This window comes from Tamandua tetradactyla, chromosome 15, assembly GCF_023851605.1.
Source record: "Tamandua tetradactyla isolate mTamTet1 chromosome 15, mTamTet1.pri, whole genome shotgun sequence".
Taxonomy (NCBI): Eukaryota; Metazoa; Chordata; class Mammalia; order Pilosa; family Myrmecophagidae; genus Tamandua; species Tamandua tetradactyla.
This window is the reverse complement of record NC_135341.1, coordinates 31,673,838-31,686,941: the sequence shown is the minus strand read 5'-3', so window position 1 is coordinate 31,686,941 and position 13,104 is coordinate 31,673,838. Positions and strand designations below refer to the sequence as shown.

The 13,104-nt window shown below is 43.4% G+C and overlaps 1 protein-coding gene across 8 annotated transcripts in view; it reads left to right on the top strand.

The window, feature by feature from the left end:
• CACNA1D (calcium voltage-gated channel subunit alpha1 D) overlaps positions 1 to 13,104 on the top strand; it is a 413,019-nt gene that overhangs the window by 383,056 nt on the left and 16,859 nt on the right. For all 8 annotated transcript variants that reach the window (XM_077128982.1, XM_077128983.1, XM_077128981.1 and 5 more), the window contains one exon: positions 4,285 to 4,415. In XM_077128982.1, the coding sequence (XP_076985097.1) occupies positions 4,285 to 4,415 (131 nt within the window). The remainder of the gene's footprint in view (positions 1 to 4,284; positions 4,416 to 13,104) is intronic.

Below are 13,104 nucleotides of genomic sequence, written 5' to 3'. Positions count from 1 at the left end.
CCTCTGGCCCTTGTGGGGCAGAGAGAGCAGCATGCTGGCCAGCTCTGCTTCTCAGCATGAAGCGAGAAGCAATGTGAGCTTTTGTCGCTGGAGGGAGCCACTCTTAGCTGGCACAGCCACTGGCTCAAAGCTGGGAAAGATGGCCCAGAAAAGAAATGATAAAGGGGAAACAAAACAAAACAAACCTTCCACCTGGAGAAACCTGGCTCTCCACAGGAGAACTGATACTGCACATTTAAAACAACATTTTGGTTTTAGTTATTTTCCTTTTAGCTGCACTCCCAAGTGCTTGCATGGCTTAGATAAATTACTTAAAAAAAAATTGTTGTAACAATGTGCTTGAGCTTTTTCTGCAGCCTCCATTCCTTTCAACTCTCAGTCTTTCAGAATATTCTGAAGCAATTCTGTTTTAGGGTGGTGGCATGGAATCAGAGTTATCTCTTGCCAACTGTATTCCCCTACAATGTTTCTTGAAATACAGATGCATGCTTCAGAATAGCGGGCTGTGCCTGTCTATGTAAACCTTCCTTACACTGTCTGGAGGGCCCTAGCTCCTCCCTTGCTCACCGTGTACTTCCCTGGATACGTCCCTTCATTACCTCCACTCTAACTTGCTACATTAATGTCCATCCTTGTGGGAAACACTAGGAGAGTCATTTACATTACTGTGAAGTTTCATTTCTGTTAACTTTGTCAGAAAAAAGTCCAGAATTTGGCTCATCATCTAAGCTCTCTTCCTTTGAAAAGCAGGGCAACTTTCAGTTCTGTTAGATGTCTAATAAAAGCTACGTATTCTTCAGCTTTCTTGGTCCAATAACTGGACCTGAATTTTTCTCTGTATTTCTTTAAACAAACTAGTTTAAGATAAGTGTCGCTGTATTCCAAAATTGCAGCAACAGACACGGTAATACCCAAGAAAAAAGAAACAGGGCCTTAGCAGAAATGGAATGCTCCAGAAGTTCAGTGTCAATTTTTTATTTATGTGCCTAATATATAGGATAATGTTTATCCAGGTTGAATCTCACATAAGCACTGTTATCACCAAAGACATTCAAAAGGCAATGACTTTTAGGCATCTCTGAATGTTGAACAGACTCTCTTAACAATTACAGGGTAGGATTTTAGTATCTGGCCTTTGTCATTTTCTTCTCTTGTATTTCCTTTTTTTCTTCTAACAGGTCACTAGTTCTGAACTTTGCACACACTTAGAAAATCTCAATATGCATACAGCTCACAGAGTAAACACCCAAGTCTGAGAGGTTAGTTGTCCTGCGCACTGTAGCCTGGTCAAAGGACAGCAAGCTGAGCAGGCCAGCCTCTCCCCAACACCTTGGACTGGTAGATGTGATGTGCCCAGGGAGCCCCTTTGAACCCTGGTGACAGAGCAGGATAGGATGCTTGCCTTAGGAGGCTTTTGCTGATATGGAGGTGATCTTGGGTGTCCCCGGGACATCATGAACTTGATAATTAGGTGTTACTAAGGAATGAACCACGAAATATGAGTTCTCCACTCTCAGTGGTCCCGGGACCTGTGGCTGCAGGAATAGCCTATTGCTCTGTCTGTGATCAGTACTGAGCTGTCTCAATTCCTGTCTCTGAATCTTAGCTTATGTTCTCACCTCCATTCTTCAGTCTTCTACCATTTGAGGGATGCTTTCTCTTTCCTGTGAGAAATCCTCACTCCTCCCCCAGAGATTCTCCTTGTCTTTGGGTCTTCATTCCTTGACCTGGATGTTTTACAGCTTTGTCCTGAGGAGCACACAGAACTGACACACTCTCTCTCTCTCTCTCTCTCCAGTCCTGAGGCCAAAAGCCTGCACAGCATTCTTGTCTCCTTTCTTCTCGTCCTTCCTTTTCTATCCTGCTATAGTTTTGACTTCTCTTGTTCTTAACAGCTCTTCCTAGGGTCCAGTCTCCCAATGAGCTCAGTATCTCAGTAGAGAAGACCAAGTGGTGCTTGAATACTGGCCCTAAGTGGGCCTGCCCCTGATCTGGAGTCACCTCTGGTTATCCTCTGCACTAAGTATGCTGCCACCCTAGGTTCTGGGCCAGGGAGAGCTGAGACCCTCCTGCAGGTCCTCTCAACAAGCATAATCCTGGCTGAAGGGAGGTAACAATTCCTAAGCCTGCATTTGCTAGAAGTATCCCAAGGCCCAGTGAGGTATGTCTTCTGCAGACAGAGCCAGTGCCTTTCCTGGGGACCCGTGGAGAAGACCTGGAACACTAGCCTTAGAAAAGGCAGTGGCACTCCAGGAGAAGATACCTCCGAGTTCCCCGGGATCCGCAAGTCGGTCATCAGTTAGTCCACTTCCTGTGGATTAGGTAGTCCCAATGGAGAGGTAGACCTACACTCTGGGAGAGGCAACTCCAAAGAAGAAAGTGGCCTTGGCCATCCCTCAGAGAGGTACTGTGGAGGAGAAGAGCCAGTCTCAGGAGCAGCAGTGCCCTGGACTCAGAACCCAGCTCTACCAATCTGGTAAAGTCATCTCACTTCTCTCCATTTGTAAAAGAGGGTGAGAGGATCCACCATCTCAGAGCCCATAAGATAGAATTCTTCTGACCTAATAATAGCTGGTAGCTAGAACCACATCCTGGGCAAAATGGACAGAAGCTTGAGAGTGAAGCTCAAGGTGAAATGTCAAGACTGGGATGTTCTCTGTTTATGTTTCACCTTCTTCCGTATGAACATGCATCATTAGATTGTGTTTAGGCCACTCTGAGACTGACTAGGGATCAGGTGTATGTCACATAAGCCTGAAGTTCACATTGGTGGTCCCTGTGTACTTCAGGACTTGCCCAATTTGGGTTTGGAAGGAACATAACACACTTCTCTGAGCTAAAACCACTCCAAACCATCCTTTTCACACCATCATACTGAGTAGCTTCTGACAAGGAAGTTGAGTGAAGCAGCCTTGAGCAGACAAGTGGACTCTAGGCAGGGACTAAGTAAAGTCAGAGGCACCTCATACATGGGCATGGAGGGTTCACTAGTGAAGTCCTAATACCGCCCATTACCCCAACTGTTGTGTGCTAGGATCTATTTCAAGGATACCAGTGTCGACAGGTTGTAAAATAGCCGTGACTGATGGCTCACAGTCACCAGCACTTGGACATAGGATGACCCTTTCTGAAGGCTTTATATACCTCCTCTCTTACGGTTCTCACAGCTACTCCGAGAGGCTGATTCTCCTACTGTGCCCCTCTGACAGATGAGACCACAAGAGCAGAGAGATTGGGCCCCTGTCTGAGATCAACATGTATCTCTCACAAGGGCAGCCTGTCAGAAGTTTAGCTATCTTGAGGATATTCCTCCTTCTGCCTCTGTAAGTCTCTGACGTGGTCCCTCATCCCTAGCACTGAAGCAAAATGCTGTGGGGGGTAGGCTGCTGAAGTGGCCTTGAGCTTTACACTCAGGAGACTGCAGCACACTGCAGTTCTGGCAGAGAGCATCTTTGGGAGAGGAAGGCTTATGAAGACCCTGGGGACACATTTTACACTTCTAAAGTGGTTTACCATGAGACAGCCAGAACCTCTATTCTGCCTCATGCATCACCTGTAAGATTGCCAGCAAAGTTCCCATTCCCCAATGATATGTGTTGGGGTTGTTTCTGAACATAGCAGAAATTAGTCCAGCTTAACTTTGAGGTTAGTTGGAACTGTCACTGCAGGGCAGAAAACAAGCAGTACTGAATTACAAACCAAGAAAGGGTTTTGGAGGTGATCGGCAGAGAATAAGTGAGTTTATGAAAATCTGGATTTGGCAGTGACCTTTCTGTCCTTCTGAACTTGTATGAACTTTACTGAAGTTTCTTGTCTTTATCTTGAAGCATTGGGATTTAGGTGGCTAATTGCCCTTGATGTTACACAGAATTTTATATGTAAATTATATAATTTTACATGCAAAATCCCTACATACAGGAGCGAAAATATGGCCTGGGAAGCCTTTTCTCTTTTGTAATTTTTGCTTTAACTAATTAACTAAGACAGCATTTCATAGATTTACTAATATGCTGCTCTGTTAAACTCATTACACCTGTATTATTTTCTGTAATTTTGAGTATCGATGCATTTAACTGACTCTAATTTTGAGCCTTAACTGCTTTGCAAATCCTTGCTTTTTGCTAGATTTTGTCTCCCATGTTGTAAGCAGAGCGTCTAGTGCGTTCTGCACTGCCCCACCCTGCCCCGCCCCAGCCCTGCCCTGCCCCCAGCCAGAAGTGCGTGTTTAGGCTCTTGGTCCAAATGTGCTGATTTGGGAGAGCTGTGTCTGGTCTCTCCGTTTAGATGATGAGGTAACCGTGGGGAAGTTCTATGCCACTTTCCTGATACAGGACTACTTTAGGAAATTCAAGAAACGGAAAGAACAAGGACTGGTGGGAAAATACCCTGCGAAGAACACCACAATTGCCCTACAGGTGAATTGTTGTTTTTTATCCTCTCTCTTTTCACTAACAATTTTGCAAGCTTATTTGAAATTAGAGAGCTGACTATTCATGGTTGAGCAGTACTGCAAGGATTTTGTTTAAACTGAGATACTGCATACTCCCCAAAATGTGGACTAGCATTTCTGGGCCACGAGGTAAGTACTTGTTTTATCTGTCATGCCCCAAATCTGCTACTGGCCTTGTGGTGGCCCTCCCCCCCCCCCCCCAGGACAACCACGGCAGGCACACCCCTGGCAGGAAAGACCCTGCCCTTTCTATCCTGTCTCCTACAGTCTTCTCCAAAGGTGGTGTCCTCTAGGCGGGCACTCACACTGAAGTCTGGCTGCCCTGCCAAGGTTGGGGCATTCCCCATGGCCCCCGGGCTTAATGGTTCTAGCCGCCCAGTGAACAGCTCTCCATCTGAACGCAAGTGCTTTGTTTTTGTTTCTGTTTGTTTCTTACCCCACTGCTTGTTGGTTTTCGGTCCATTTCAGTAACATCCATCACCTCCTAGTGTGTACCGTGTGTGTATGTGTGTGTGTGTGTATGAATGAATGTATGGTGTGTCTGTCTCTCTGTAGGTTGTCTTCTGATGGCTGTGAGGCTTGCTTGTGCAAATGCTGCTATTTTGCACCCGGGCTAGCCCCTGTTCCCTCACCCCCCTCCCTCCCTGGCCCTGCCCTGGGCCCCTGGAGTGTAGATGTAGTTTTCAGGGACCTCTGGTCCCAACAAGGACTTGTGCATTCAAGGGGTATAGAATGAGAATAGTAAGCCCATGGCTCTGATGGGAACCAGGTGAATGTGGAAGAAAGGGGATCGCAGTAGAGACCTGCAGGAAGATGGGCTGGAAAGGGTGGTCTGTGAGTGCTGGAGATAGAGAAAGCAGGATAAAGTGGGAATGGGGAAAGATGCTAAGAACCCCCAAAAAGACAACTTCAGAGGTCAGCAATCTGTTAGAAACAACTGGTCAAACCGCTTGAAAGCCCTGTCATCTCTGCTAACCAAAGTGCTTTAAATCCATCCTGAATATGATAAGTGTTTTTTCCTTTTTAGTTTACTTACCCTAAAATTATGTCCTTACTATCACCATATGCCTTAAATTTGACCTTGTAGGTTCACTGTGGAACAGTTATTCACTTTTTTTGCTAGTATTGTTTTGTGTTCAAAATGATAATGGTTACCAAAGTCAAGGCTTCTCTCTGATCTTGCTGAGAGAGTACAACTATGACTATGATTGAAACAAATGAACGCATGAGTGAGTGCAAGCGCGCATGTACATGATTAGTTGATGACCTGTGGATTCATGATGAAACCTCTGCTCTGCCTGGACAGCTGCAGGGGCTGGGGGAAGAGGCATACATGGGAAGAAGGGTGGATATTGAATCTGACTGAAGACAATTTCTGATCTTTCTCTGATCACCTATCCTAAAGGTAGCTCAGTGAATCACAGGTTCAATTAAACAGCTGATTGCGACCTCAGGTTATAGAATCTGTTAGTAAAGCTCTTTCACCTGTGGCCAAACCAGTTTGCAAATGCACAATCCTCCTGGATCCCAGGACGGATCACAACTAGCCCTAGAAAGACAGGGCAAACTGGAAAAAAATACGCTTGTAAATCAGAATAGGTATTTGGTCCATATGTTCTTGAAAGCAGCATGGCCAAATTGGGTATGAGAAAGAGTGATTAATATGTTCCTGAAGGCTCTTCCCTAAAGTCCTTGGGTCTGGAGGACTAGGGCTGGTCAGATTTCAGAGTTAAGTGGTACCCTTTACTTACATGGAACTGCTGGCCATTCTAGGATCCCAGCTGGTTGCATTGGAAGTTGATGAATTTTCTGGAGGGGGAATATATTCTTTCATCAATGGCTTGTGTCAAAATTTACATCAATAAAGTTAGCTCTGTGTTATGAGATACTTCTCTTTTTCTGTGAAAGGCAGGTATGATGACCACCTAGATGCAGGGTTATACTTTTCTGAACTCCCAAGACTTCCTAATTAGATAGCTTAAGTGTTTGCTTAAGTCTTTGCTGTGGTGGCTGGATCTAGTTTTTTGATGTTGTAGAACATGCAAAAACAACTCATGGCTAAATAATTTGCACAGTTCATATATAGGGCTCACAGAGGCTTAAATTGAAGGGTTACATGGTACTAAAACCACATTTATGGGTCATGGATTAAAAGACTTATTTTTACATTGCGTTAAAATAACGTTGAGGTTTTTTCTTCTAAATGTTTTTCATTTTCATGTTTATAGAAAGAACCTTATTTCCTTGGTGAAATACAAATGTGGTTCCGTTGGGAGTTGAGACTATGTCTATAATTTATGTTGAGTACACAGTTGAAAAAATTGTGTTCATAATCTTGACAGATTCTGAAAATGCATTTAATTCTGAAACAAACATTAAAAATAGAAAATTTTTGTCTCCTTGAAGGATAATTCTAATTACATTTTTGGCTTTCTCTGCTATAGCAATGGCTTTAAATGTGATTTATTACTGTGCATTTAATTAGTAGAGAAAGGCTCTTCTCTGTGTGATGGAGTAGTACATGAAAATATAGCAGTTAGGGGAATGGGGTCAAATGGCAATGGGAGAAACGAACCAACACTAACTAGGACAGGTATGCAGATCCTCAACAAAGCCCCTGAAAATGAGCCTGGCCTGTTGAGAAGCGGGGTGACCTTCTCCCTTGACAGGAGCGCCCCCATGGTTAACAGACTGACTGCTAATGGAGAGTGGAGAGTGGGCAGCCTAGTGTGAGCACAGAAGATGTAGGCATGTGTGTGCTTGTGCTGCGTAGCATGCAGTCTGTCTGAACAGGTTTCAGAACTGGCTCACATTCTCTGTATCCAACCATGGGATGGTTTGCAAGGACACATGGATAAACTATGATTTTCAACCCGCTGGGAACCATCTGATTTCCTTTATTCTACCAGCTGCAGTGTTGCCTTCTTTATGAAGGGGAATGACTAGAGGAACTCCTGACTCCATGTGTGGGGAGTAGCTCAGCCTCTGGTGTCCTCTGAGCTCTGTGATTTGGATGAGTGTGTAGTATCCATCTGTCCATCCATCTTCATCATTAAAACCGAACTTCTCTTGTGTACCTCTACAAAGGGGGAAAGAGAGAGAAGCTGTTTCAGGCTTTTTTTTTTTTTCCATCCATCCCCTACATGACATATTCACTTTAGTTTGACTCAGCATTTGCTCTTCATCCATTGTTGCTGCATCCAAGTGACCTGCAAATTTCCATGAGGAGCAAATAAAAAGGAGCACAGCTATGCAGCCATGAAACCTTTCAGTCCCCTTCACAGCAAATATTAATGCACACTGACCGTCCCATCATACCTTCCAGATGAGGATATTCTAGGCAAGATCCGTATATGAATGAGTCCAATATCATGGATAAGAAAAAGGAAAGATCCCTAAGTGGAAAAAATTTGTTCATTTCTTTTTTGCAACATTCAAGAATTTCCTTTATGCAAAAGCTTGCACTCTGATGGAATCTGAGGAGACTCTGTCCCTGCTGATCTTCATGAGAGTAAAACTTCATAGAGTTTTTTAAAAAAAAACTTGTTTGGAAGTTGGGTTTAAGGAGGAGACCATTATTTCTAGCTATAAATAATTAGGTTGTTAGAGTGTGTCATTTTAAATCCCCTGCCCCCGTCAACAGATGGTGATGTAGGCGATTAAGTGAAAATATGGGTGTACGAAAGAAGCAAATGGCTCTTTCCTTCATGTGACTTGATGTGAGAGGAAAACAGGACACTCCACAGACATTTAACTGACAGTACCAAACATCTTCTATCTAGTCACCTTAGTCTAAAATGCAGGAAGATATTTTTCTATTTTTTTAAGCATGATTCCATCTAAAACCATAAAAAGGCTTTTTTTTAAAATCTAAGAGGAGAACAGATGCTAACAGATGAGATTTCACTGGCTGATTCATTTGTTTCAGATGCTTGAACGGATGCTTTAGAATTTTCTGCCTGAGCTACAGCACCAAGCTCGTTAGTCGGAAGGCGTTTGTGGCTAAGGCCTTGAAAGGGAAAAGTCTCAAGTGGGCTTATATCTACTGAAACAGCATTTCAGGAGAAATGCAGGAAAAAGCAAACCCAAGGTCCCAGGGAGACCCCTTCCAAGCAAAGTACTCCTCCAGAAGGTGGAAGCGGGCTGTGGCCCATCAGGAGCCATGGCCGCCTGTCACGGATGCTGCTCACGGTGGCTCATTTTCATGAAAGGGAACATACAAGGCTTAACAGTTTTGCCTTCCAAGCAGAGACTCAGAGAAAGGGAAAGAGTGAGAGAGAGCAAAGGAGGGGGACAGCTGCCCCACAGAAAAATGGAATGAACACAACATCCTGATGCTGGCCAGTTAAAAAAAAAAAAAAAAAGAAAAGAATTATAATAAAAAGATTAAGCAGACCTGCCTAAGGTGGGCAGCTGACTCCGTTCCAAAGTCCTGCATCCCTAGTTTGCCCGAACTTCCACAGACTGGCAGGACCTTTGGCGCTGAGTTGACAGTTTCTTTTATATGCCAGTGCACCATGCCCTCCTGCTCATCTGGCTCCTGGTCTCTACAAGTAACCCAGTTCAGGATGCACTGAGAAATGGACAGGACAGGAAGCTCAGATATACTCATTTAACTAACACATGTACCCGCATGCCAAACCAATCCAGGCAGCACCTCAGGTTCCATCTTAATGTGTCCACAGGAAATACCACCACACCCAAACCTCATCTAACATTGTCCGTCTTTAATTCGTGCTCTAAGCCAGTCTCGGGATGCCTCTTTGGAAGCAGTGTGGTTTAGTTTCAAGGACACTGGGAGTCAGGGAACCTGGGTTCTAATCCCAGCCCCAGCATTCATTTGCTGTGTGGTCTTGGGCAAGACACTTAACCTCTCTGTGCCTCAGTTTCCCCATCTGTAAAATGGGGGTAATAATGTCGACCTACCTCACAGGGCTGTTGTGAGGAATAGCTAAGTGATTGTAAAGCACTTGGAACGTATAAATGCTTCTTATTAAGACTACAACAATAATAATACTATATGCCTGTTTACTACCAGAACTTTAAGAAATTCTTATTTTTCTTTTATCTCTTTTCTGTTCTGTATGGTAGTTGTCCATTGAGAAAGAGAATTGTCCCCTTTTCAAGACGATTAGAAAATGCATAAAGATGTAAACAGAGGTACCTTTACAGGTTGCATTTTCACATCTTAAGAATTGTAGATTTTCACTCAACAAGTTAATTGATGAGCTTAGTTACTTGCCTATAAATGTCAAATTGTCCGATCTGAAATTCTCAGCCAATTCCAGGGGGGTGATGCAAAGGTCTATACACTGACTCTGAGCTCAAGATATTGCAACTGACCAATTTGGGTTTTTCAATCAATATTCAAAAGTAACTTTAATGCAAATGTCATGGGGAAGAATCTGACATCTCTGAACTGTCTAGAAGAAAGTTGGCTTTTGAGTCTTTTTCTCTTGCCCTGTTTTCTGCAGACTGTAGGCTGTGTGTGTGTGTATATGTGTATATGTGTGTAAGGGAGAGTGGAGAATCAAGTGAAGAGATAGGAGAAGAGAAAGCCAGCAGAATTTGTAGAAGCCTTGTTCCTGGCTGTAATAAGAGCTCTTCCAAGCATCCTGGCAATTCAGGGAGTCCTGGAGACCAGGTATAGGATAGAAATTGTTTCACTAATGGGAAGTGTACTTCCTACAGGCCCATCTTATGTACGGCTAACACAGTCACTCCCAGTCTTCAGGTCTTTCTGAGTGAAGTCTTTTTTGCCTATGGAAGTTTGCCCTTTGGCCCCAGTGGCTCACCATTTCAAGTGATCTGACCTACCTACACTACCTAGGTAGACTGACTGCCTAGATACATTACCCCTAATGTATCATGAGCCATTTATCCACAGGAAGGAGTTTGCTACAACTTTCTAACAATTCCGAGGTGGGCAGTACCTGGATGAATTTGTTTTCTTTGGTGTGCCTTCGATTTAAGAAAGGTAGCTGTTTAGGGTCATGGATGGGCACATCATCCTAAGGAGCAGTGAAGGCAACCCAATAAGGACTGAGGGCTAGATTATGGAACACACATGAAGAACATTGCATCCCAGAAGTAGAGGAGGGTGAGCAGAATCAGAGGAATCCCAGATGGGGTGAAGAGTCAGGTGCCTGAGGGAAAGATAGTGCTGCCTGTCTGAGGAGGGGTTGGTCTAGGACAGTGGTTCTCAAGCCTTTTGGTTGTAGCACCCTTTTATGCTCTTAAAATGTGTCAAGGACCCCTGTGTATCAAGATCTACTGTCTTAGAAATTAAAATGGAGAAATTTTTTAAAACAGAATGAACAGCACAAGGATACTAGTGATGTCATCATCCCATGTCAAGTAGCCTTTCAATAACTCCACCATGTTCTCATGGGAGAATGAGAGTGTAAAAGACAAAGAACATCCTAGTAGTAGTGTAAAACTCACACTGACCTTGGAAACCCCTGACGGTGTCATCTGGATCCCCAGGATCCCTGGACCACATTTTGAGAATCACTGTTCCAGGGGAATAATCCACAATCTCTCTTAAAGGAAGAGGGTGCTGAAGCCTTTGTTTGATCTCCCTTGACGAAGTTCCCCATCTAATAGCACTGTTTTTAACTTGAACTTTTCCTTCCTTTCCCAACCCCAACCCACCCACGTAGACATGGAGTTGCCTGTGCCCCTGTGTTGTACCACTTAATTCAGGCTGACAGTTGTATCACCCGTGTCTCATTACTTATGCTAATATGGAGGGATAACGGTCTAAATTAGTGCATGATCTCAGAAAGTGCTTTTAAAAATCTTAGTTCCTTAGAGTGGCACACTTGAAACTACGAATGTATACCAAGCCTCAGGTCAGTCTACTGGTAACTCATGAGCGTTTGTCATTTCCATTTTGGTTTAGTGAAAAATAAGCTCTGCTTGGTCCCTCAAAAGAAGGTTGACTTTGATTAATGGCACCCCATGGTCCCGTTTATAGGCGAGTGAGTACATGATTTAGCATTCTTTACTGGTAGGTGCAACAACTTTCTCTTAGTGGTGGTCGAGTTGGGAGCATGGGAGAGGCAGGCCAGCATGGCATTATGGGAGGAGCAGGCTCGGGGTCAGAGTCGTAGCTGAGCTTCTGACCAGTTTGGACAGGTAGTCTCGGTCCTCCTTTCCTCCCAGGAGCTAGTGAAATGACCCATGGAAGACCATAATGACAGATATAAAGATGTTTTGAGAATATAAACTGTGATCTGCAGCTTCTGCTGAGCCCAGATTTTAAGTAATACTCTATTTAATCAGGAAACTGGCAAGAATTTCTTTTGATTCTGGTGTAAAATTACCACTAAGAATTAGGATGGAGCAAAAAGAGATAGCTGTTGAGTTGCCTTGTAGGGAAAGGTCATGTATTACTTTAGGTAATTTATTTAACGTTTCTTCTATTTTTCAAAGTGATGGTGACAACTTAATTTATACAGTTGAGTGCAGCCATGGGAGAGCCTAGGAGGGTAACTCGTGGGACGTCATTACAGCTAACTGCAGGGAGGACCAGAATCACTGTGGGTGACTAACGCAGTGCTGTGATCATCATTCTCATCCTTTATACATAACACAAGGCCTGCTCACAATGGACAAAAAGGCCACACCATTACATTTTCTCTGGAGGAAAACAATGATAACATAAGAGGTGTGTCTGTGTGTGTGTGTGTGTGTGCGCATGTAGGCGGCAAAGGACAGCTTGTACATGAAAAGGTTTATTCTATAAGTATCTAATCTCCAGTTCTTTCTTCTAATGGAGCTAGTCTAAAATTATCCCTTCTAATTGGGTATGGACTGAATCCTGCTAAAGGGTTAACCAGAACTTGTGATTAACAAGATAACGATATGCAGAGCCAGCCTTGGCTGAGTGAAACCTGCCTGCAGTGGAGAACGTCTGCCAGTGTAGTGTCCTCTGACTGGAGACGGAAAGCCAGGAGCTCACATCCTGAAAATGAATGGCCTGGCCCAGTCCAGACTCGAGGCTTGCATCTCTTACCTTCACTGTTACAGTGTAGGTCCCTGAGGGTTTTTCAGGTGTTTGTACCTGCTTGCTGTGGTGGTGTGGAGCTGGTGGGTGACTGGTGTGTCTGATGGAGCTCACTTAGGGAAACAGGCTGCAAAAGCATTTCAAATGCATCCAGGTAGGAAAAACTTAAAAACACCCTATAATAGTGGGCAAGAGAAAGGAAAGCAAATAAATGTTCATATTTGATGTTAAAATATCATAATTTTATGCTATTGCTTTTCAGAAAGGTTTAGAAAGATTTTATGAGTGTTTATTTTTAGGTGACTTAATATTCATTAGAATTAATATCTATAAAATTTCAATTAAATGGTGTCTAAAATCTAAAGCAGCATTCTATAGGCAAAGCGCCAATATTTCTTTTTTAAAGAATATTAATGATAACATCTAGCATTTTAAAATTGACCAGAAACAAGGCTTGATTCTGTTTAGTATTTTATAAGATTGGACATGTTACAAGTCAATAATGTTTATATTTTATAGCAATTCTGTGTTTATTTAAAACCATAATACTACTGTGATGTTAATGGAATGACTTTATATGGCTTTAAGTGCATTGGTTTAAGTGCTAATGACCACATTTTAAATCGAAGTAGTATTTTGCTGA